This window comes from Callospermophilus lateralis, chromosome 1 (assembly GCF_048772815.1).
Source record: "Callospermophilus lateralis isolate mCalLat2 chromosome 1, mCalLat2.hap1, whole genome shotgun sequence".
Taxonomy (NCBI): domain Eukaryota; kingdom Metazoa; phylum Chordata; class Mammalia; order Rodentia; family Sciuridae; genus Callospermophilus; species Callospermophilus lateralis.
Genome location: NC_135305.1, coordinates 116,644,588 through 116,671,253, shown reverse-complemented (window position 1 = coordinate 116,671,253; position 26,666 = coordinate 116,644,588). Strand labels below are relative to the sequence as shown.

Here is a 26,666-nt window from a genome sequence, read left to right as displayed (position 1 = left end):
AAAACAAATTAAGAAGAGATAGAAGACTATGTCCCTGAGCCTAGAGGGTCTTTGTCTATCCCAAAAATTAACTTAGGAATGGTCTTACTGGGACAACAACAAAGGCAAGATGAGCCCCAGCCTCCCTCCCCTGGAGTGTATGTGTTGCAGCTGACATCTTTCCTAGGGGCAAAGAAGCAATAATCAAGGGCTTGGGTTAAGAGGAGGCCTCCTTGATCCCCAGATGTAATCCAGCATAGCTAAAGAGAAAAGATAAGGACCAGGCTAAAATAAATTAATTAATTAATTAAGCAGACAGGAATAAAGGTCACAAGGAACTGATACTAAGAGAAAAAGAGAGGGAGAGAGAAACCCCAAATTAAACATTCTCAAGAAAATTCTGCCTGGACTGGCCCAGTTCATTCTGCACCTCTTGCCCTAAATAAAAAAGCTGACACGTGCTTTAGTTCTGGCTAGAGCAAGCAATGCTTCTGGAACAACTTCACCTTGGTTACATATTTCTACTTTAAACATTCCAAAGTTGCTGAAGGCCTCCCAGGAGCATCTGCTCCTGTTTCTCAGGCGGGAGTTAGTTCCTGTGGAAAGTGTTTGTTTAGTTTGATTACAACTTTGAAGAGGGATAGGAATTCTGGCTCAGAAGAATTTAATAGCCAGGCCCTTCTCTTACATAATTTGTAAACAAACAGAGTTTATCCCAGTGTGGCTCATTGGGCTCACTGGCTGGATTTAGAAAAATATATTCCTCATTCATCTGGGAGAAGCCACAGTAAGGCCTGTCAATAACTAGAAAAATGTCCAAACCAGCCTATCGCCCTATTGCCTAATCCTAGGGGACCTAGCTCAGGATAGGGAACAATCACAACCTTCCTGCTGAAGCCCAGGACAGTCAAGAGACAGAACACAAATGGAAGGGTGATAGGCAGAAATTGAAAGGCAGCTGATAAATTGCTCCCCAGAAGTTTCCACATACTCATGATACATTAAAAAATGCCCTCAGAAAAAAAGTGTTAGCCAAGGTCAAATGCCACAATAGCAATTTTCCCCTAAGGTGTCATGAATGGTTGAGTGTATGGGTGGAGAGCAATTTGTAACTAATAACAGTTAAAGACCAAAGTTGGCATGTGATTTATTTATCTTTAATAAAGTGAATTCAAGGTTGTCACTAGAACATCACTTACTCCCTTAACATTCCAGGCAGTTCTCATGAAAGGAGTGACTACTGGGGAACAGCCCTCTGGCCACTGCAAAGGAACTGTTGCAACTGCAAACTGCTGGAAAACAAGGGGCAGGAAGGAGGTTTTGTCATCAAAAACCTAACCAGGTGTGGTAGTACAGCTACTCCAGAGGCTGAGGCAGGAGGATTGAGTTCAAGGCCAGCCTGGGCAACAAAGGCAACACAGCGAGACCTTGTCTCAAAAAAAAAAAAAAAAAAAAAAAGAAAGAAAGAAAAGAAAAGAAAAAAGTGGGGCAGGGGGAATCCAGCAATGACATATATGTCCCCACTGGTTTCAATGGTTAAAGTCAACACCTTTCCCTGGCATTCAAAGGCATCCATCTCTCACTCACACTTTGAAGTTCTTTTCCCTCCCTGATTCCCCAGTTAGGTTGCCTCTCTCCCTACTTCTGTTCCCACCAAACACCATTCTGAGAGCCAGTTGCAGATCTCTTCTCCTCCTTCCAATAATTGTTTCCAATCCCCTGCACTCAGTTTACAGTCGTGGGGAATGAGGCCCAGGACAGCTGGCTGCCCTTGAGTCCCTAAGCAGTAGACCAGGAGGCAGATAAGGTCTCCTGACTCCAGCCAGGCCTCCCTTGCCTCCTCAATCCGCCAAAAGCATGTTCTATACCAGGTAACACCCCAAACTATACAAGCAAGGAAAAGCCCCCATTAGATGCCAATCCAGTATGGGGCTCAGCAAAAACTGCCTTCCCCACCACAGGGGCCAGCAGGGGCCAATCCAAGCACCAATCTTTCTTAAGATCTAGATACTCTCTCTTGGCCCCAAGCATGTGGCACTTAGCCCATGCATGTTGTACTGGACCATCTCAGGGACACATCCTGTTTTTACCATTGGCCCATAAAGGCCACCCCTAACAATCTTAAGAGAAGGCCGGCAATGATTCTATGAGCAATATTCAGAAAATATCAAGCCCCACATCTATCAACCCTCTTCAGGAAAAAGAGGTCATTAGGGCTGGAACTCAGATAAGCAAAGCAAGGTCAGATACACCTTGCAATATCTGAAACCTATTGAAGATTTCCTCACCTTCTTACCCCAAAATGCAGTAACAAGGCAGTCCGTAAGGAAGAGGCCAGGACTGCTTACAATCATAAGGAGAAGAAAGTATTAAGGTATTTCTTTTTTTTTCTTACCATTTTTCAGATCCAAAGTCTAATAGACAAACTGACACTTCCTGACACAAATCATATTTTAGTTGGGTGCAATGACATTTGCCTGTGAACCCAGCTGCTTAGAAGGCTAAAAAAGGAGGATCACAAGTTCAAAGCCAGCCTGGGCAACTTAGCAAGACTCTGTCTCAAACTAAAAAGAATTAAAAAGATTAGGGATGTGGCTCAATTCACTATGTAAGTAGTAGGGCTAAATGAAGGTGCTTCCTTCTTTTGGAGTAACTACATTTCTAGGATCATAAGCACACAGACCTCATTTGCATAAAATTCTATACCTGCAAGGGCAGGTGTTAGTTCAATGATTTTCTGTGAAATCACCCTGAATCTAAAGGGAAGAGTCCTCAGTAGGGTTGGTAAACAAGCCCACATGAAAGCCCCAGGAAAGGCCCAGGCTTAAAAGTTGTTAGTTTCAAGTTGCTGCCCATTTCAAGAAAGCAAGTTTCCTGCAGGCAGCAACAAAGAGATAAGACCAGAAAGGGCTTCAAAACTTTGGAAAGAAATTCAAAAAAAATCAAAAAAGCTTCTTCACACAAACATATCTAAAAACTCACCTAAGACACTAGGCCCCCACCTGGGTACCAATGGTCTCCACTAGGCCAGGAGCTTCATCGTGGCTCCCCCTCAACACATGCAGATAAAACTAATCACCAATTTTAAAAACCTAAACTGAGGGCTGGGGATGTGGCTTTAGCGGTAGCGCGCTCGCCTGGCATGCATGCAGCCCGGGTTCGATCCTCAGCACCACATACCAACAAAGATGTTGTGTCCGCCAAATACTGAAGAATAAAATATTAGGAAAAAAAAAAAAAAAGAAACCTAAACTGAAAGCACAGGTCCTATTGCTTTATTATCAATGCAGGCTTTCCTTCCTTTAACAAAAACAAATTTCATTCAATGGATCACATATCCAGCTAAGCCCAGGGAGAGCCAAGACAGAAAGGACTCTGCTTCTGCTCCCAGTTTTGACACCCAAAGGGGAAGGATAGAGACATGCTCCAGATGACACGGGGCAAACTGATGCTCCCTGAAATCATTAGAAATGTAAACTTCACCACATACAGGTCCAGTTGTACTAATTCAGCCCTCTTGGACTTCTTTCTTTCTTTCTTCTAAACTTTGCTAATTAGTGACTCCCACACATTCCCTTCAAAAGAGATTTGCATGCTACCCAACACTGCTTTAAAACGTTTCCTAGACATAACTCTTATCCACAGCATGGCCAGCATGCACTGTGCACCAAGGACAAAAGGATGCCCAGGAGAAGGTAAGAAAATATAGAGGGCTGTTTAGGATCCTTAGAGAGGAAAGCTGGGCTTCACTCACTTCATTCTCAATAAAATGAGACAGAGATGAACTGCAGCCATGCTGCCTTGTCATTTTTGCATTCTTCCGAACAATCTTCCAATCAGTTTTTTTAGCTGATCAGAAGCTACTTCTAGTGTGAAATCAAACATGCCATTTTAAAAAAGCATGGACCAGGCACAGTGGTGCATGCCAGCGTGTAATCCCAGCAGATGGGGAGGCTGAGACGGGAGGATCACAAATTCAAAGCCAGCCTCCGCAATAGCAAGGTGCTGGGGATGCAGTTCAGTGGTTGAGAGCCCCTGAGTTCAATCCATGGTACTTCCCCCAAAAAAATAAAAGAAAGCATGGAATCAGGTGTGGGGGCACACACCTGTAATCCCAGTAACTGGGGAAGGTAAGGCAGGAGGATCATAAGTTCAAAGTCAGCCTCAGCAACTTATTAAGACCTTGTCTGAAACTAAAAAATAAAAAAAGGAATGAGAATGTAGTTCAGTGGTAAACTACCTCTGGACTGAAGAAAGAAAATAAGAAAAAAACCCGAAGTTGAATGTAAGTAGTTGACCCCTGTGGTCCCTCCAAAAGGAGCCAAATTAAATGAAAACACTATTTTCACAGTCCAAAAGCAGTAAGAGCATCATCTTAGCGTCAAATCAACTGCATATTTAGAGAAAAACTTCCCACTGAAAACCCAAGAGAAATGACATAGCTAGAAATGATCTTAAATCTGTTTTAGAGAAAGGCTTATTCGGGTTCTCCCCATCATCACCACTGTTTTTTTGTTGTTTGTTTTTTGTTTGTTTGATTGGTTTGATTTGGTTTGGTTTTTTGGTACTGGGGATTGAACCCAGGATTGAACTTTACCATTGGGCTACATCCCCAGCCCTTTTTATTTTTTGAGACAGGATCTCTCTAAGTTGCTTAAGGCCTCACTAAGTTGCTGAGGCTGACTTTGAACTTGCGATCCTCCTGCCTCAGCCTCCTGCAACCACTCCCAGTTTTACTTGGATTCTTAAGTATACAAAGACAACAATTGCCTTTCAATTGTATCTTTTGTTCTAGATTAAATAAGTTATCAATCAACTCAATAAGTACAAGTACTCTAGATTATGTACTATGAGCAAAGAGAAAAATTCTACTACACAACCAACCCCACTGCTTGCAAAGCTATGGGGGTATAGAGAACGTGATTCATGTTTCAGTATAGCCAATGACTGAGACAATGCAACTCTGCAGAGAAAAAAGTTACATTGACAGAAATTAAGTCTGAATATGGTGCTGGGTTGGAAAAACAAATCAAAGCAAAATCTTATCAACAAATCCTCACAGAACTAGACCATGAGAAGGCACGGACACCATCTGGGCACTGTGGGGAACAAAACGGTCACCACCTGCTCCTTTGGCAAGTTGATAGTACATTCTCAAGGACCATAAAGTTCTCATGTGGAAGAGACCAGAAAAATTAGGGGAAATTAGATAAGATTAAAATAATAGTTGAAGGATAGCACAAGGCCATACAAGATAAATTGTTAAATGGAGTATAGCTGTGCTATTTGGCACCTTGCGGTTTTATGTGAAAATGACTCCAGGAAATCTTTCTCCAGGTGGCAATTAACATTTTAGCTTAAATTCCCCCAAAAAGGAAAATGGAAAATTCAGAGAGGAGGGGGAATCAGCGTGATTCAGTAACTCCACCTGGCACAAAATAAGCAAGCATTCAGTACATATCCACTAAAACAAAGTATATAAAACTCCCAGCCACTGGTCCTGTCCTGGGTTCCCACTAAGCATCAGCACTTCTCTCCGCTGTAGCTGCCAAGCTGTCTTCTAACGAACAATTTACCTGTCTTCCCACAGGACTATGAACTCCTTGATGATGATAATTTGGTAATAGCAACAGCCACTGATACTAACATAAATTAAACATTTAATGTATATCTTACATATATTATGTCACTTCATCTTAAAAAATGCTTTGGAGGTACAAGCGATGTGACCTCATGCTACAGATGAGGAAAGAGAAATTCACCAAGTTTGGGTGAATTTCTGGCCAAGGTCACACAGCTGGCAGTGGCAAAGATGGCAAATATAGGCCTGTCTGGTACCAGTGCTGTGCTCTCCACCCTACGCCCCTTGCATGGCAAGAGCCTAGTCAGTTCTGAACTCTCAGAATACAACACACAGAAGATTTTAGCCTCAAGAGGGCTTCTAGCTGTGAGAGATTAGCAGACCACCACTGGATTACCTTCCTCACACTACTTATGGTGAGGATGTACACACAGTCCTTCTCCAATTACTGGCTGCACTTTGGTGTCCTATGTACCAAAACAGGAGTGGGGGGATGGGAGCTTCTTATTACTCTTAATCCTCCCAAGGATCTAGTGAGACAAACAGTATAAAGTTCCAAAGACAGTGTCTAACACACAGTATTCATTCATTCAAATATTTCATCAACCACCTATGTGACCTTCAGCCCTGCAAGGCTTCCAAGTAGTAGAAGGCAAAGCAAGCAATAATGGGGGGTTGGGGGTATTGTCATGAAATGTTCTGGGCTCCTGCCTGCCAGGGCCAGGTAAGTAACAGCAGTTCAATAACTTAGACTGTTTCACAAGCAGAATATTTACTCAGAGCCCAGGCTAGAGAAATCACTATCCTCTATCATTTGTTTTGATTAGGAAAAAGTTTCCTTCTTTTTCTTATTGGTTTAATAAATCTACATTGCAGCTCTGTTTTTCCCATCCCTGAGACTAAAGTCTTTGATTTTCTATTTCTTTTGGCCAAGAAGTCCGGCAGAGCCAAACAGGGCAAGCCTATAATGATCAAGAGAGAGTTCTGTCCATCTGGATGTCCTGCCCCAGTTACGACAGAATCTGCTGAGGCTACATTGTAAGTCATAACTTGCAGAGGCCCGGACAACAGAAGCAAGGACAGAATACCACAACACTGCCTGGCCATCTATAAAGAGTCACTTCCACACACACTGCCCAGGTCTCTACACTGGTCTGAAAGCTTTCGGATCAGTCAGAAAGTAGATTCCTGAGCCAAATCTGAAGAGAACTTGGACTCTAAAAAGTCAAGGGATGAATAGAAGAAAGTGAAGGGATGAACAGAAGCCCCTTAAGCAATCTCAGGCAGGCAGGATGATGGAGAGAGGTGGCCTTTACCAAGGAGGCAAAACGAAGGTCGACTTCGTGTGTGTGAATGCAGCCAAAGAGCCTTCGCCAAAGCTGCAAAGGAAACAAAAATAAACTAACAGGATAAAAGGAAGGCTGTTGCATGAGGAAGAACTTTTGCTCCAGTTTTAAAAAGAGAAAGAGAGAAAAGAAAAAGAAAGCACACACTGAAATGATCTAAAGCTGCCTATAAATATTTGGGAACATCAAAGGCGGTCCTGTTAAATTAAAAATGCTGTCACACAGATAGGAACTCGCCTCTAGCACTGCCAGCTTCAACATGTGAGCCTGTGATCTGAGGAGCGAAGGCTCAGCTCCTCGAGAAATCTGATTCACTAAAGAAAAAAGTGAACAAGCAGTTGAGTTTTAATAAGGGCATTAAATACCTTAGGAATGAGCTAATTAGAGTTTAACTCTTTCAAGATTGTCCGAGCTCTTAAGAATGCTGTAAAGTAAGCTCTCTCCAGAATCTAGTTAAATCAGCCTCAAAACCTGCAATGTGAAAGAAAAATACTAAAATAGCACCTTAGAACTTCAAAGCCGATAAATCCCAACAAGTCAACTTAGACTTAAAGGCAGAGGCCACATGAAGAAGAGGAAGGAAGAGGTTAACCAAGAAATGTTTTCTGAGGTGCGGTTAGGTTGCTTGCTTATTTGAAGGCCTTTTTTTTTTTTTTCCTAGTTTAGATAAGAATAAACTCACTTTCTAATCCCAGATTTGTTCTACCCTGTGAGTTGCCCTTTGCCCCAACACACTCTGAGGAGAGACGCAGGGCATAGGGTAGGAAGTCCTACTGACCTCGCTCACAAGCCATACAAGAAATTATAGCTGAGCCTCCCAGATACACTCAAGGTCACTAACAGAAGTCACCCCAAAAAAGTTTTCTTTGCACACATTCTGAATCGGAATCCCAAGGAAACCAAGATGAATTCCCAGCCAGGAAAGATCCATCAGGACAGCAAACGCTCTTTTGTGCTGAAGGAGGAAGATGCAGAGCCCCATGGAGAAAAGTATACACACACCTTCACAGAAAGAGCATCTATTTCTATCACCCGGTTTCAGGAATGTGAGAGAAGGAGGTAGACAGCGATGGAAATCACCTTCTCCATTCAAGGAGAGGAATGCACAGCCCAGTCTTGGTGGAAGGGGGATGTGGGGGGGGTAAAAAAAAAAAAAAAAAAAAAGACCCACAATGCACTCCAATCATTCCCATTTTTAGAAAAAGTCAATGTGTCTAATTTGGTGGCGGGGGGTGGCGGGTAAGATTAATAAAGTATTTGCTTTGGCAAAATTGCATACTGGATTAAACTAAGCGCTGAAGTCATTTGTGCTTGCCACATAATTAGGCCCCCAGAGCGTGGCCTTAGTGTATCACAGCATTCCACATACCCTGGCCAGATCCAGAGGGCGCAATCAACCACCCTGCTTTCCGTCAGAGCAGTCTTACCCAAACACAGGCCATGTGGTTCAGCAACAACAGATGGCAAGCCTAGAAGCACATGAGACTCATAATTCCCATCCAGCTGAGCATGTGCATGTGTCTGTGTGTGTGTGCACGTGCCCAAGTGACAAAGCTTGAGGCTTGGCGGTGATCTAGCTGCAGACAGGAGGAATGAGCAGGTAAGTTTCAGCGAAGCACCACTCCCAGGACACAGAGAAGAAAGAGGGGACTGGGAGTCAGGGAGGAACAAACAGCCTGGGCCTCTCTCTAAGGAGCCCATGGATCCCTCACCAGGGCAGAAGGAACACAGCTACAAGCAAGATGGCATTGAACATGTTTTTTAAAAAAAAAAAAAGATTCCCATGGTATTATCACTCTCAAAGAGTGGTAACCTGGAAAAGCTACCACTTCAGAATAAAACTTTTCAACCATCTGGAAACCACAACTTAAATGTTAGGTATATGTGGGGAACATCACGAAATTATGTATGTTCTTTTTCTTCATCCCATCCTGACTAAACACCAATAGCATGCTGAGTAACTCGTGTAATCTTTGCAGCAAGTCTAGGAAGGGTTTATCTCCATGGAACAGATGAAGAATTTGAGATCCAGAGGCAAAGCGCGTTTCCACAGCAGGTAACTGGCAGTGTCAGTCTGACTCCACTCTGCTGCCTCTCCCATCATCAAAGGAAACCCAGAAGGACTTCTGTCCACAGTGCTTACAATATGCTTTAAGGAACCTGGCAAACACTGTGTATCTGCAATGCAAAATTGAAAACTACCGCTCCTAATTAGCCATGCCAAAGCTTCATGACACAAGGAAGTGTCCTCCCAAATCCAGCTGGCTTTTAAAAGGTGTAGTTATAAGAACTAAAGAGAATTTGTACCCAAATCAGGTTATAGTTCAAAAGTTAACCTGAAAGTTGGTGACTAGGGCCAAGCGCGTTGGTGCACATCTATAATCCCAGCGGCTCAAGAGGTAGGAAGATCTCGAGTTCAAAGCCGGCCTCAGCAACAGCGAGGCCCTAAGCAACTCAGTGAGACCCTGTCTCTCAAAAAAATACAAAATAGGGCTGGAATGGGACTCAGTGGTCAAGCGCCCCTGACTTTAATCTCTGGGCCCCGCACCAAAAAAAGAGAGAATTGGTGATTAGGAATATATTTGTATTTTTTTCCAAAATATAATAGGGCTATTTCAGCCCCACAAAAGGATCACCCATTAAACTATAAGTTACCAAAAGTTTGAGACTCCATACTCCAGTCAACCGACCCTCAAAGAAGAGAGGTTGTGGCTGGGGTTATGCCTCAGTGGTGAAGCACTTGCCTAGCATGTGTGAGGCACTGGGTTCGATTCTCACCACCGCAAACAAATAAATAAAATAAAGGTCCATCAACTAAAAAATATTTAAAGAGAGAGAGAGAGAAGAGAGCTAGCACCAAGTAGACAAGCAGCCAGCCAAAGCAGATGCCGAGAACCACATACTCAATTCCTGACATCCCCTTGGTATCTCTATTTCCTAACTTTACACACAATTCTATGGCTCCCTGATTTTCTAGGAAGGGACCTCAGAAATGAGAAGCAGCAAACCAGATTGCTGCGGGGAAGCACTGGAGAAAAAGGAACCATTTATAGATAGGGGCCTCATGGGTCAACAGGGAGAAGGAGGAGAACCTTACTGCATGGCACCATCTCCCACACTTCACAACACTAGGGAGTGCTATTCACCTCTGCTCTCAGCCTACAGCCACAAATAGAAGTCAGTATCCTGAGGAAAGGACAGCTTTTCATACTTTGCACAAATAGGCCCTTTGGTCTGAAGTGGGGAAGTGTTAACAGATTAAGACATGAACCCTGCCCTAAAGGAGGTTACATTCTAGTAGAGAATATCAAAGTTGACTCCCAGTCAACAAGCGAAAATTACATTTGCGATTAGCCTCCCTCTTCTGAAACAGAAACTTTTCCTTTGGTTTTTTTGTGTGATGAGGTTTGAGGACAAGCCCTCTACCAGACTATATAAGCTATTGAACCTGGTCAGTTGAGCCTTCAGTGGCTCAGGTCTCCTTCTATAAAGAAGTGACATAGCACAATGGATGGCACCTCCAAGTCCATCCCACTCTACCTTCTGGGATCCCATCTGGCTTACTAGGCCTGATCAATTCCCCTTCTGACAGTTCACTGCAGAATACCAAGCACTGCAGAATAATCATGCAAGACAACATTGCAAAGGGCACTGAGGTGGGATGCTAAGCACACGGCCCTCATCTCCTCATCCCAACTCTATTCGCCAAAGTTTGAAAGCAGGGCAGCTCAAGATCCCACTTACAGATGATGGCACCCATGATCATGGTCTTTGCTGATATACAAGAATAGGAAAACAAGGAAAGACCATCTTATTCTTGGAAGATGGGAAAAAAAGAAGGAATGAAAATAAGGAGACAGGGAAAAGTCCCCCATCCACTCTTCCTCCTGGTCTATTCCTTCTCCCTTCTCCAATCAGACATCACTGGTCAGAGTTACCAGAGGGCAAGGGATGTTGGCAGGGTTTGTAATGTTAAGAGCCAAGATTCCCTCTTTACTCTACAGTATGTAGGAAAGACACACACAAAAAGCCCACCAAATAAGTTCCACAGGCTTGCAAAAGGACAATTAAAACAGGCTTGCCAAAGAAAATTAATCATTAAGAAAAGCAATTAATGCTATCCAGTATGCAATAAGAATTCTAGGCTTTTCTACAATATCTTTCTTGCAGGGACACTTCTAGGGAATAATTCCACTTGGAATATTCAAAACTATTCTGTCCCATCTCATGGTTGTTTCACAGCCCCCACCCCCTTCCAAAAACAAAGTTGGCATGACAACCAAGGCACCAGTCACCGTGGTCCCTAACCACATCCGCTGGGGCTTGGCATGCTGAGACGTGTGCCAACTCTGTTGTCTGTAGGGCACTCCTGGCCACAGCACACGCAAGCTATAATCAAGTCAGAAACCACCGCATTCGTATAGAACTCAGTTAAACATAAATATTCATTAAATGTGAAAACCTATGGTGATGCAATGTTGAGACTGCAAATTTAAACACAAGAGTCAGGAAATGCAAAAATTACCATTGCCACTGGAACTCGAAATCACCCACATGGCACATTTAATGCCACAAGCTAGTTTATATGTGTCCTAGAGATTTAAACCTAATAACTTCAAAACTTCAAAACTACATATTACCTACTCATTTGGCTTAGAATGAGGGTGACATTTATTGATGGCCACTGGAACATTTCCAGAGTGAACACGCCATGAAAAGGCAGTCATAAAAACCCTCTAGCACAAGTAAAACACAATACATCACAGATAGACTCTGGAATATTCCTGGAGGTCCCCATGCCCATGCAATTGACACTGTCCCACTGTCCCACAAAAAACAACAACAGTAACCGAAAAGTAAAAACCTCAATGCCATCATGTACAACTAAGCAATAATTTAATAATTTCCTAAATGCTTACTGTTGGCCCAGCAGAGCAGAAAATCAAATGTCACTAATTTGAAATCTGAAATTCTTTCATGCATAGCCTGCTGAACTCTTTAGAAATACTACTGTAGTACTTTAAACTTCTGCTTCCTACTTAGCACTTAAACACAAGATCAAGACCCATGCCAGAGCTTCCAAAGGGGGAAGAAAGCCTTAAGGGAAAGTGACACCAAATATTATACATACTTAAATAAAACACATCCCTAAAGTCTACAGTCAGGCTGTGATGTCACCTTCTCTATCACTCTCAGAACATACCCAGGCAGTCACACAGCAGGCTGGAAGGAGTTCATGGGTGTCATTTCCTCACCCGACCTCTCTTCCCCAGACCTCCAAAAGAGCACAGGCAAGGTGAAGTTATTTTGAGAGTCTGGTCCATCCTGACTCTTTGGAATAGCCCTAGGACACACCCATGTCTGAAAACTGCTTATGAATAGTTGCTACAATCATAGAAAGTTCTTCCTCAAAAAACCCAGTCTTTTTCTGGACACACTAACATCCCCCTCATTAAAATATCCTGAGTTATAATGCTCTAAAAGCACTTAAATATCTGAGAATTTTTACATGCAAGGCAATAGAAAGATGGAGTGCTCTGGCTCAGAGGAACATGCTGGTGGAACAAGAAAATGTTTGATGGGAATGGCTAGAAATTTGGCTGCACATGGGAAAACTGGAAGAGGGTAAAAGAGAAAGCAAAAATGGCATTCAGGAATGTTGGGGTGCAGTAATATATTTCTGCAGAAGGGCAATCAAAATGGAAAGCACAGAGGGAGGAAAAACTGGGACCCATTCAGGGAACAAGGGCAGGAATACACAGGCCCAAGTCCCAGAGGCAACAATGAAAAAGACTGAAGAGCCAGCCAGCCTCTTAGCTCAGTAGTAAACAACAAGACATCACAAAAGATTCTGATCAAGGGACTGGTATGATCAGAGGTTAATTCAGAAAGATGAATCAGGTGGGAAAGAAGAGATGATGGGAAGAGAGAAGGGAAAAGGCTTGGGCAACAGCAGGCATGAAGAAGTAAGGTCAGCAAGAGGTAGAGCAAGCCAAGTATCATCATGAGAACACCACCATTCCCCTTTGACTCAGCCACAAGCTAACTTGATTTAAATTTTGAAATAGTTTGCAAGTCAGCTTGCAACATTCTTTATGTGCCATTAGCCGTCAGCTCATTACCTACTCCAAGACCGAGACACTTTCAGAAAAGATGCCACATCTTCAGGTACACTGTTATATTACAAAAATCACATAAAGGAGCTGAATTCACAATGTCAAATGCATTTAAGGAAAAATACACAATCAGGTACAAAGAAAAGCATTTGGTGTCAAGTAAGGGACAAGGCTTGGTGACCAGGACCACCTAAATGGCAGACAGCCTTCTTTCCGGGCAGAATGTACTCCCAGGTGAGAAGACAAACCAAGATGATACAACTAAAAGTATATCAGGGGGGCTGGGGATGTGGCTCAAGCAGTAGCGAGCTCACCTGGCATGCATGCGGCCCGGGTTCGATCCTCAGCACCACATACCAACAAAGATGTTGTGTCCGCCGAGAACTAAAAAAGTAAATATTAAAAAAATTCTCTCTCTCTCTCTCTCTCTCTAAAAAAAAAAATTAAAAAAAAAAATAAAAGTATATCAGGGACTAAAGCACCAAGTTCATGGAAGATTTTCTAGAACACAACCATAAAGTGAAATGCTGCTCTAGAAAGAATACATCAGAATCCCTAACACCTGAGTTTTAATGCCAATTTCTCTTGTGACCAATGGCAGGAGGCACCTGCCCACAGTTACCTCACTGTGAGAGCAAAATTGTGCCATTTTCAAGGTGCCCTTCATCTCAAAGAGTAACTCTCCTAATTAAAAGCATGGAACAAAAAGAAAGAAGGGACAAAGATCCTAATGAAGGTGCAGGACATGAGACTTCAGCTTTCAAGAAATCCAAGAGAAAATAAAAGCACCCACACCAAAGTAAGACCACTTTGATCACATCAGGGCCAATACAACCTTAACCAGCAGAATAACTTGAGACCCCTGCCCCCCACCCATGGACATCTGACATGAAGGAGAGAAAGGAGTGAAAGGAGTTGTGCAAAGTGCAACCTGAAGGAGTTCAACATTGGAACTTTCAGAAATAGCAAGGATGGCAAACTTAAATGCCTACAGGAATCAGACACTGGGGAATTTAATTATGAAGTAAGCTGGATGACAGTATAGGGACTCACAACCTGGAGAGCTCACACCCCATCTGAAGTAGGGTGCAGGTACTCTACTATAGCAGGCTGTTACCACATGGGAATGGGGACCTAATGTTGCCAGATCTTCTAATTTTTCAACATGTTAATTTGCATGTAAAATTTCTAGATATTTAACGGGAATGGAACAAAATACCTAGAAGCTGTTTTTAGCCCACAGGCTTGCCCGTTAGATGTACCCCTCAGAGTCTGGCGCTTGGCTCTATTTGTATCTATATCCACCAAGAATTGACAGTGTCACTCTGAATTCAAGTCAGGATTCATTTGGCCTTTCCCAACCCAGGGTGTTCATAAGCCTTATAGGAAAGAAGCAGGGCAGAGAATAGCAAATGCAGTAGCACCCTCCTGGGCAACAATCTGCTGCCACCGGTCTACAGACAGCACAATGGTCTGGGCCACAATGTCTCCTCTAGGCCTCCAAGCAATGCCATCTGCCTAGACAGCTACCACACCCCTGCCCAGAGCACAGGGGCAACCTGCTGCTCCTGAAATGTGCTCAGAGACACCTACAGGGAGGTAGCTGGATATGCAAGGTACCTACATAGAACTAGATACCACAACTCAGATCTCATGACAGAGAAAAAAACAAAATAGGATTAGTGCTGGACTCAGTGGCACACGCCTATAATCCCCAGGGGCTCAGGAGGCTGAGGCAGGAGGATCGAGATTCTGAAGCCAGCATCAGCAATTTAGCAAGATCCCGTCTCAAAACTTAAAAACGGTTTAGGGATGTGGCCCAGTGGTAAGCATCCTTGGGTTCAATCTCTGTTATTAAAAAAAAAAAAAAAAAAAAAAAAAAAAAAAGCCAGGATTCCACTATTTACTAAAAAGCAGGAATATATAGGCTTTCGCTTTATGACTTTGTTATTTTTCTGCTGTTAGATTTTTTTTTAAGAAAGACACACTATCCATTGTGAATGGGGTAAGCTGAGAGACAGGTATGCTCATCTAGAATGACCTTTCTACAGAGCAATCTGACTGTAAGTAGCAAGAATCTTAAAAATGTTTATACTGGACTGGGGCTGGGGCTGAGTGGTAGAGCATTTGCCTAGCATATGGAAGGTCCTGGGTTCGATCCTCAGCACCACATAAAAATATAAAGGTATTGCATCCATCTACAACTAAAAATATTTTTAGATATTTATATTTATGACCCTAATTCTAAAAATCCCATGATAATAATCAAGGAATACAGAAAGCAGCAGAAGATATAGCTCAATAGAGTGCTTTCCTAGCATGTGGGAGAACCTGGGTTCCAGTCCCAGCACAGAAAAAGAAAAATAAAAAAAAAAAAAAAGAAAGATTGTTCCTCATAACACTACTTCTAATAACAGAAACTAAGAACATATTACACAGTCACTAAAAATGTTTCAGAACATTTATTAACAGGAAATACTCAAGATAGACAAAGAGTTATAGGCACTACATGTTTTCCCGGCTTTTTTTAAGATCCCTATAAGCTCATGGGGGAAAAAAATTAAAGAGCTTCCAAAACACAAAGGTATTAAAAAGGTTAACAGAGTTAGGCATAGATAGTAGGAATTTTTTTCATATATTTCTGTATTTTCCAAGTATTCTGTAATAAACCTGTATTACTTGTACATTTTTTTTAAAGTTAGTTGCAGATTTTTTTTTTTAATATAAAGTCTGGGCCCTGACTATAGGTAATAAAAATTTAACTTATTCTAACATTTTTGCCTAAATCTCACTAAAATACATGTGGGTCCTGAGTCAAGTGGGGCAGTGAACTTTGGTTTTAGGGGACCCAAGTTGAAATCCCAGCTCTATGGCCTCAAGAAGCTTTCTTAGATGCTCAATCTCGGTTTCTTTTATAAACTGAAATTAATTAGGCAGCCCACATTTGTACTGGAGAAATCAGAGAAATAACATCTGTAAATCACAGCTATATATCATGGATATACAAAAGCAACATTTCGTCTCAAGAATGTATCCACAGTAGGAATTTGGTGATTGTCTGCTGACAATTTAGCATTCTAAAATTAACTCAAGTTCAAACAGAAATCAAGTTTTAATCAAATTCTTAGTGTTGGATGGAATTTTACATACACTTAGGCTAAGCCATCCTTACTTTTACTTTTTTAGCTTAAAAAATGCAGCAGCTTCTGCCCCAGGAGGCCACATGTCTTCACATACATTTTCACATCAAACTTCCAAGAGTCATCAAAGTTTTTTTTTCCCCCACCAAATCAACTCTCACATCCAAACAATCATAATCACACTAGCTGCTGGGAAGAGGAGGAGGATTAATATTAAGTCTTTAGAGTACACATCTTAAGAGTAATAAAAATAAAATGCTCTTCTCTGAACCACAATGGGCCCAGCTGACCTTATTCTTTTCACACTATCATGAGTCAACAGAGCTGCTAAAAGTCAGATTTTAAAACATCTCATTCAGGCTACAAATAGAACAAAGAGACTCCACTCTTTACCTCCTGCCTATTCTGTTTGACAGGTACAAAGGCACGTCTCCACAACGGGGTTATCAGCCTTAACCTCAAAAGTAAGTAGAAAGGAGTGGGGGAAAGGCCAAACTGTTCAAATCCACATACTGTGTTGTGACATACAATGGGTTGCCCAGGTCCAAACTCAGTACCAGGACCAAGTTTCCTATTCCAGGGACTTCTCAGTAGCCTCAGTCCCAGTACAAGTAACAGCTTGGGGTCTGGCTCCCTACCCTCAGCTGCCTGCAGGCAGGTTCACCCCATTCGGGGTCTGGTGGACAGAGGGCACTACTAAATGTCTGCCAAAGGAAGGAGCAGGGTGATGCACAGTTTTGGGCTCTTAAAGCCTTTTAATCAACAATTAGGGAATGTGCAGCCTATGCAAAGTAAGAAAGGCAATGAACATAGTACGTGACCTCTTTGGAGAAAGCCATGCAGACTCTGAATGGCTCTGAAAAGTCAGCCACAGGAAGGAGGTGTGTTTCACACCAGAAATCCCTTTAAATGCCAGAATACTTCAGCCGTTCCAGCTTTCCAATAGCCAAAAACAACGGAAGTGCCATCAAGTGACAGTTGTATACTTCAAGTCACTGGTCCTTCTTTCCAAACTTGGCAGCCTGGCTCTTAGTGGAAAAAACAAGTTGGAATGATCCTTCTGTAATTACAAAAAGAAGAAAGCAAGCTGGAAAGGAAGGAAGGAAGGAAATAAATTTCTGTGAGGGTAGGGAGTTTTCCCAGTTGATGATATAGAACCACTTCTTGATCAGCCATTCACGGTTTAAGCTCAACTTTAAATTCCACCATCGGTTTGATAACCTCATCACAAGAAGTGCCAAGTGAAGCCGTCTTGTGAAAACAGAAATGTCTTAGGACCAGAGTTTGAATCTCAGCTCTACTTACTGTCATGCTCAATGACTCTGACAAGTGACTTTACCTCTCCACTCAGTTTCCTCATCTGAAAACCTGGTAAATGTCACCTACCTTATCTGTTAAATGAGAGCAGAGCACTACCCAGGGACTGGCACATGGTAAGTAAGTACTTAATCATTAGTAGCTTTTTTTCTTTTGAGACAGGCTCTTATTATATTGCCCAGGCTGAGCTTGAGAGCCTCCTGCCTCAACCTCCTCAGTAGTTGGGACTACAAGTGTGTACCAGCTTAATTAGCAGCTATTTTTAAAAGTTCTGACAAAGACTGACAGATTCAATTTAAATTAATTAGAGAGGAAAAGCAACCACTTAAACTCAATGTACAATTGAACAGTGCCTGGCTTTCCTCAACAATCTACCTGATCATAAGACATGCTTCTGCATCTGCTCTTCCCCAGTATCCTCTGCTCAGATGCAGCCAGGGAGAACAAAGCCTGAAGTTGGGGGACCTGAATATTAACCCTGGGTTGTTCCATGTGGCCCTAAGTAAGGTGCTTTACCTCTATGGATTTTGGTCTTATTATCTAACATATTAAAGGACTACAACTGGTTCTTTTTGATCATGAAGATTAATTTAAATATCACCTTTGCCTTGAACTATAAATTATAAATCCACATTCTTCAAACTAGGGAAACCATCATAAGCAAAATCTTTCACTTAGCATATATTCAGATTAATGATGATTTTCTGAATACCAAGCCTTTATAATTACTCCAGGGGACACAAGTGATTCAAACATCTTTTTATCCACAGTGTCTGCAGTGTTTTATCTGGAAAAGGTTAACTTGAGACTTTTATAATGCTAGGTATCCTGCCCTGGAATGTGCACACCCCACACAGATCTCTCCATATAACCCAATTTTATAATACCAGTGGGTCTTCTGGAACCAGAGAGAGATATCCTTTCCTTCTAACCAAGCAAACTTGTGGAAATAACCAAAAAAGGAAAAATAACCCTGAAGTTAATCAGCCAAACCAGACAAAGTTGTTCTCATTAATTAATCAAACCCCGTGACACTCAGTGTCTACCTGACGTCCACTCTAAATCCATCATTCATTAAACAAATATCAAGTGTCTGATGAGTAAGTAGCAGGTATGGGAGTCTCAGGGATGGATCCAGGGGTGAATAAAAACAAATGGAACTACACCCTTAGAGTTTAGGTCCATAAGGGAAGGTGTGAGGAGCTGCTCTTAAAGCATTTCAATGCCAACAGACACATCACTTAATTTTTCAATGAACTGTGGAAAGGAATACATTCATACTATCCTCCCAAATCCTGCATTCAGATCATCTTTTTGCACTTCATCTAAACTAAAAAAAAAATTATTTGGGCTGGGGATGTGGCTCAAGCGGTAGCGCGCTCGCCTGGCATGCGTGCGGCCTGGGTTCGATCCTCAGCACCACATACAAACAGAGATGTTGTGTCTGCCAAAAACTAAAAAATAAATAAATAAATATTAAAATTCTCTCTCTCTCTCTCTCTTTAAAAAAAAAAAAATTATTTTGACTATTTTTTCACTTTTTTTTTTTTTTTCCTGACTGGGAAAACCCTGTCAGGAAGGATTATCATTTATCCATGCACATGACTGTGAACACCACAAGAGACTGTGAACACCAGAAGATAGTATCAATGCAGAACAGGGCTCTGGTAAATGTCTATCAAATTAATATGCTCTGTGGAGGCCTAGAAATACACAACCTTCTTCCCTCCTTCTCTTGCCAGCCTAAGCCCCACATCACCTCACTCAAATTCTTAGTACTGAACTATTCCAGTCCATGACAAGTAGTAGATCAGACCTTCTCTTTTCCCCTGGGGAGGAGGATAGCACTTCAGAACCATCCAAAAAGTTTGCATGTCTGCTTAGGAAAACAAAAGTGCCCATTCACAAGAATGTGTGAATAAATTCAGAGGTTCACAGGACATCTCTGGCTATCTATGACCCTTGGGTTAAGAACTCCTGTAGTAGATCGTTAAACATTAGACTTAAATTAATAACAAAATCCTAACAAAGCAAAGTTGTTTATCTGGCCAAAAAAAAGATCAAGGAACCCATACAGATCTGGGTTTCAATCCGGGTTTTATCATTTGCTAGCTGTGTGAGGTTAGAGAATTAAACTTGCCTGTCAGTTTCCTCCTCTGAAAAATGGGTTAACAATAGTTGCTAATTCTGAGTTAATGTTAGGATGAGACGACAAACACATGACATGCTTGGCACATTGCCTTGTATACAACGCAGGCTCATAAATGGAAGCCATAGATGCCTTCCTTTTAGTCTACAGACTCCACACTTACCTCCCACTCCCAACTTCATCCTTATTCCGAATTATACTAGTAAGTTCCATGAGATCTCAGAGTACAAGACAGAAAATAGGAGACTCTAAGAATTTATAAGGTCACAAAATACAGCCATAATTCTTCCTCCAAATTAAATGCTTGGCTTTAACCCATGAAGGTCCATTTGACAAGACAGTCAGCAATCCCTTCTGTGTAAATCCAGGTCAGCTGTCAGCATGTAATTGTTCTATTAGGCCAAGTCAATTTTTAGAGGCAGGCCTGTTAGCTCAAAATGGAGATGAAAAGAAAGTATTTGATCAAATGCTAACCTGCAAAAACCACACTGACAGGGAAACAAGGCAGAGGAATTCGTTTCTTAAAATTATTCTCTATGATACTTTTAGTTTAACAGTGGATATTTAAGGACTTTAATCAGTCTTTTTTTTTTTTTAATACTTTTACTTTATCTTTATGTGATGCTGAGGATCGAACCCAGGGCCTCATGTGTGCCAGAGGAGCACTCTACCACTGAGCCAGAGACCCAGCCCCTTAATTAGCCTTTTTAATCTACCACCCAGCTCTCCTTCCACTGCTAACAGCTGAAAAACTTGATTTAGTTCTTAATGTTCCCAGCTTCAAATCTGACCTAGGATCTAGAAAAGTTGATTTTAAAGTTACACAGAATCTATCATTATGATTCCTTCCACAAATGAATTTCTAAAGCATTTCTAAATATTTGACTTCAAGGGGAAAAAAATGTATTTCCACTTTAAAACAATCTTTCATCTCCAGCAATGCAAATTTTCTTTGTTTGTTTAACCAATCCACATACCACTAGCCAGTGTTTAATCGGGCCTCTTTATTTAACATCATCAACCATGTGGGTTCCATAGCCAAGTCTAAAAGTTTCAGATAATGATCTCATTAACAGCAACAAATTGGCTCAAAGATGAAATATGTATCAATATGTCTAAAAAACCTTTAAAGTGCCATGCTTCAGAACTACAGAAGTGCAATTAACTCCTCCAGCTCTCCAAATGCATGCTGACACTCCTACATGCAAATAGGCTACAACATTGCATGAATAATACAAATAATTAATGGATTTCATACCTACATAACTGTATTCACAATATATAAATGTGTATGTACAAACACATATATATATATACTCACATGTATACATACACACATATCTTCACACTGACTATATTACTGAACTTGGGATAGTTATTTAAGCCTAAAAGTGCACAAGGAAGAACCAATATTCCTGGTGACTAAATCCCAAGGTTTGAATTACAATCTTCTCTCTCTCTCTCTCTCTGTCTCTCTCTGTCTCTCTCTCTCTCTCACACTCACACACACACACACACACATACTTCTCCATACCCTAACCCATGCAAATGACTGAAAAAGTACTCTAATTAGAAATAGCTGGGCAAGCCAGACTATGATAAGGTATCTACTGTATAAACACACAGATATTTTCATCGGTATATAATAGAAAAAGAAAAAATTAATAATACAAGCCAATTTCTTATCTTAAAATTATTAAAGGAGAGAAACTTTCAATTTTTCCCCCTCTTTTTAACCAAGAACAATACTGTTATAGAACCCCACTGGGTGTATATATATATATATATATATATATATATATATATATATATAAAAGCAAGGCTATAGTCCTACTATTTAGCTTTAGTTATTGAAAATAAACTGTGAAGACCATAAAAACATTAAATGCAAATCACTAAGTATTTTAAGATAGTACATAAAAGGTTTTGAAAAGTTCAGAGTACTTAAAAAACATGAATAATCTGAAGCTGAATACCTATTTGTTTTTCCTATTCTTTATTTTATTTATTTATATGTGGTGCTGAGAAGTGAACACAGTGCTTCACACATGCTAGGCAAGCAATCTTCCACTGAGCTACAACCCCAGCCCTCTCACAAAAAAAAAAAAAAAAAAAAAAAAAAAATTCACAGCCAGTAGACAGGGATCACAACAAGTTTTTCAACTGCATAGTATTCGAAGAATAAAAGCATATCAGCCTTTGTACACACATAGCCCTAAAAGCCACACTGCACTCCATCTAGGGACACAGTTCACAAGTTGGCGACCACAATAAAGTTATTAAAGATATATGATGCACCAAGGAATGGCTGTTCAGATAGCTCAGATAAGCCCACCAATATTATTGCACTTATAAGGAATTAAGGACACCTATTAGTGTTTGCTTAGGTGAACTTATTAAATGCCATTTATGTCATTTTTTCTTAACAACTGTTGGCTTAATTTTTCTTTTTTTTTTTTTTTTTTGGCTAAGCTAATGGACTAGAAAGAATTAGATAAGCACTTCAAAAAGTTTCAAAAGAGAATAGATTCCTTCTGCCAAATTTACACATTATCTCTCTACTCACAAGGATAAAATAGTTACAAATGGTGTGTTTAAACTGCTAATTTTGTATTAAATGGTGAACCCAAGATTATCTCCAAAGCATAGCACTACTCTTAATGGATAGCTAGCCAAACTGCTGTGAATAAAGAGTATAAGTTAAAACGCTGGAGGTAAAAATCACAAACTTCAAAAGTCTCCTCAAAAAGTGAAGAACCACTTTAACCCCCCCTACCCGCCACCCCCGCCTTTGGAAAGCTGTAAGTCAAACAATTTCCAAAGCCATTAGGACAGAGTGAAAGCCTTAAAGAGAGGCAAGAAGTCACAAGGAACAAGATTTAAGTTCAACTATTCTTGAAGGCTGCAATAGAAATGTTTAGGAATCGTCTGCAAAGCATGCTCTCTAAAGCTTTTATGTTAAGAGATGGTAATAATAATATTATAAAGAAAAAAGTTCAACAGTTTTTAAAAACTGTCTGTAGTCACAGAACTCAATCAACGTGTTTTGCCTTCTGTTTATCAGATAGAAGTTGAAGACAAGTCAAGAGCCCTGTAAGGCAATGCTGATTAATCACAGCATAGGTCCATCCTCCCTCTTTGTAAAGGACACACCTCTAAGGAGTCAAGCTGCATGCTTGCAGTCCTATGCGGGCTGGGCTCTGAGTCCGCACCAGAGAAGAGAAAGGAAGAAGCAATCTACACTCTAGGCAGCTATATAGTCAGTCCGCACAGCCAACCCTTCTCTTTATAACTCACCCAAGACTAAAGGCCCAAAGCTTAGGCCCTGCAGCGATCCCATCATCCCAAAAGGCTCAAAGACATGCCAACCATTTCAATTCACCCCCACCAGAGGCGCGCCTATTAACAGCCATAAGTGCGCTGGCCCTCTACTAACAAGTTGATAAAATCATGTCCAAGGAAGCGGGAAATCTATCCCGCTAACCACCCGCAGAGACTTCAGGGAAGAGTCCCTCCTTCAAACAGTGGGCACAGTTTAACGCTCCCCCTAGCTAGCTTCCTTTGGATCGCAAACCTCTTTCATTTGCAGTAAGGTGGAGGCCCTGTCAGAAAGCGACCCTGGCTTGCGATTTGCAAGCCTCCACATTAGTCCTTGGCCGAGGGGCGGGCAGGCGGTCTCCCTCCGGTTCAGTGTAATCTGAAGCACTCAGCGACGGCTGCCTTCCACCACCACTGCTGGGCACCCCGGACCCCCGCTCCCCCGCCAGGTTTCCTGCCTGCTTGTCCAGAGCCCTGCTGGGAGGGTCAGCACTCAGGTGAGGCTGGCGGCAGGTTGCAAGGGAAGAACCTGATGTTGTGCAGCCCCTCAGACAAACCTGGGCGTTCCCAAAAGGAGCATGCATTGGCTGGAAAGCACAGCCTACGACCTGTAACAAGCCACCCAACTCCTCAACACTTGTCTTTCCAAAGTTGGCATTCAACAGGTAGTTCCCGAGACTTCCACCTGAGGCAGACAGAAGTACCCAATGGGCTCCGGGGGCCGCCCGAGAGTGGGTGCCATGCCCAGCGGCTCCCTCCCCCACCCCGGACCCTCGGGAGGTCGAGCCCTCACGTGCGCTGGACCCCTCTGCAGTGCCCCGGAGGCCGCGTCCCGCCCGCACGGGCGGGATGCCGCCGGCCTCCTCGCCGCCCCTCCCGCCCGCCAGTCAGCCAGCCCGCGGCGGGGTCGGCGGGCGCAGCCCCCGGAGCCATCTTGTGGCGGCGGCGGCGCGGGGCCCGGGCGGCGGGCAGCTACCTGCACGATCTCGCCCTCGGCGCTGAGCGTGGCCCCGGCACGCGAGAAGCGGCCCGTGAGGCCGGTGGTGTAGGTGGTGTAGTCGCCGCTCGGGCTCGACTCGAACAGCACCACCTCCACGAACGCCGTCTCCTTGGCCCGCGCCGCGCCGGGCCCCGTGGCCGCCAGCAGCAGCCCGAGCAGCAGCGGCAGTGGCGGCGGTGGCGGCAGGCGGTGGCCGCGGGGGCCGCGGGGGCGGCGGCGGCGGCGGCGGCCCGGGGCCCCTGGGCGCCCGCCCGAGCGCGGCCTCATGGTCCTGCGGCGGGAGGGCGCGGAGGGCGGGCGCGGCCGGGCATAGTCGCGGGCCGGCGGAGGACCGAGCTAGGGCGGACGCCTCACAGCCCCATCACGGCGGCAGCGGCTTTGTGGGTCGCAGGCTCCACTCGGTTCCCCCGGCCGTCGCGCCGCGGCCCTTTCATCTGCTCCACGTGAGGGGTTATCCCCGCCCCGGCAGCGTCGTGACCCGCTCTCCCCTCCCTCCCCGCGCTCGGCCGCAGCCGCGGCTGTTGGGGAGCTCGAAGGCGGGGCGGGTGCGCCTGCGGCGGCGGGAGGCGGAGCCCTGAGGCTGAGCACGCCCCGCCCCGGCCTCCGTCTGCGATCCTCCCCTCATCCTCGCTCCACCCCATCGTCCTCGCTCCGCCCCCTCCAGCCGTCTTGCCCCGCCTCATCACCCTCGCTCCGCCCCCTCTCTCAGTCTTGCTCCGCCCCCCTCGTCCTCACTCCGCCCCCGCCGGCCGCCTCTACCCCGCCCCTTCATCGGCGCTCCGCCCCCTCATCGGCGCTCCGCCTCCACCGCGCTGTCCCTTCAGCGGCCGACATTTCTCCTGTCGGTTGCTACGGTTCGGCGGGAACCAGGACCGCAACCTGCTCCTGGACTATACACGTTTTGCCTGCGGGCCCCGCGTGTCCTGGTCTAATGCAGGAGTTAGAGCCATTCAAGCGTGGAAGGCCTCGTCCTTCCCCGGTCCCCTGAACCTAAGCCCGAGTTCTAGTAGAGCTGGACGCCACCACCCGGCGCTATATCCCCACCCCCACCTCGGTGATCAAACGGGAAAGGCCTCGGCTGTCAGGGGCTGCTTGCCTCTGCTGTGCCAGGATGTGTCCGTGTAGCTCAGACAGTTCCTTTGCACCAGATGAGTAAGGGCAGGTGGAACAAACTTTGAGGAAGTCATTTGGATTCTCCTGGAGTTCATCTTTCTACAGCCCCAAAGACTGTAATTGATAGACCTCCCTCAAAAGAAGTTCTGAACCTTGAGGCTCATCCTGTGCTGAAGGGTGAAAGAGTCCAACACCTTTACTGCAGATTGATGGCTGCCAGATTAACATATCAACCACACATGCTCAAGGGCCCGGGGGTTCCCATTCACCAAGAAAAACTTTTTAACTCCCTACTCCTCTTTGAGCAAGCCTTTTCTATCCTCATGTAATCAATTAGAATCGAAACTCTCCTTCGAAAGACACACATTAAATTCCTACTTTCTCCATCTGTCTTCCTTACCTGACTAGAATGGTTTGCTCAGATATTTGCAAATATTTGGTTAAGATGATCTGCTTCTACTTGATACCACACCCAAAATATTAAAAAGACCAAAAGAAAACTCATGGGGAATTCTTTTGAGTAAACAACTTACCAAGGTTACATTTTAAAAGTAGAAAAAATACTTCAAAACGTGAACTAGAGGGGATGGGTCTGTGGCTCAGCAGTAGTGTACCTGCCTGACATGTGTGAGGCACTAGGTTGGATTCTCAGCATTGCATATAAATGAAATAAAAGTCTATCAACAACTAAAAAAAATAATAATAATGTAAACTAGAAAATACACTTGAGAAGATATACACAAATTTGTTACCACATTTGGATCACCCAGAGCCTCAGCTCAGGAGAGAGGCACCTGGAAAAGTAGGCTCTGTGAACAGCGGCTTCTTGGCTTCTCTGAAACCAGGCTTCTTCTTTTTTTTTTTTTTTAATGATTCCATTTTTATTTTTTATGAGGCTTGGGAAGTTCATTCTCAGTGAAGTAGAGAAGGATTTGTAACTTCTTCAACACTGCACTCTTTTTTTTTTTTATTGGTTGTTCAAAACATTACAAAGCTCATGACATATCATCTTTCATACATTTGATTCAAGTGGGCTATGAACTCCCATTTTTACCCCAAATACAAATTGCAGAATCACATCGGTTACACATTCACATTTTTACATAATGTCATATTAGTGACTGTTGTATTCTGCTACCTTTCCTATCCCCTACTATCCCCCCTCCCCTTCCCTCCCATCTTCCCTCTCTACCTCATCTGCTGTTGTTCAATTCTCTCCCTTGTTCCCCCCCCCCACTTTCCCCTCACAACCTCTTATATGTAATTTTGTATAACAATGAGGGTCTCCTTCCATTTCCATACGATTTCCCTTCTCTCTCCCTTTCCCTCCCCCCACTCATCTCTGTTTAATGTTAATCTTTTCCTCATGCTCTTCCTCCCTGTTCTGTTCTTAGTTGCTCTCCTTATATCAAAGAAGACATTTGGCATTTGTTTTTTAAGGATTGGCTAGCTTCGCTTAGCATAATCTGCTCTAATGCCATCCATTTCCCTGCAAATGCCATGATTTTGTCATTTTTTAGTGCTGCGTAATACTCCATTGTGTATAAATGCCACATTTTTTTTTTATCCATTCATCTATTGAAGGGCATCTAGGTTGGTTCCACAGT

The 26,666-nt window shown here is 43.3% G+C and overlaps 1 protein-coding gene across 1 annotated transcript in view; it reads right to left on the bottom strand.

The window, feature by feature from the left end:
• Znrf3 (zinc and ring finger 3) overlaps positions 1-24,213 on the bottom strand; it is a 150,738-nt gene extending 126,525 nt beyond the window's left edge. Inside the window, exon 1 of the mRNA XM_076865105.1 lies at positions 23,923-24,213. Coding sequence (XP_076721220.1) covers positions 23,923-24,213 — 291 coding nt within the window. The remainder of the gene's footprint in view (positions 1-23,922) is intronic.
• Positions 24,214-26,666: the final 2,453 nt, after the last annotated feature.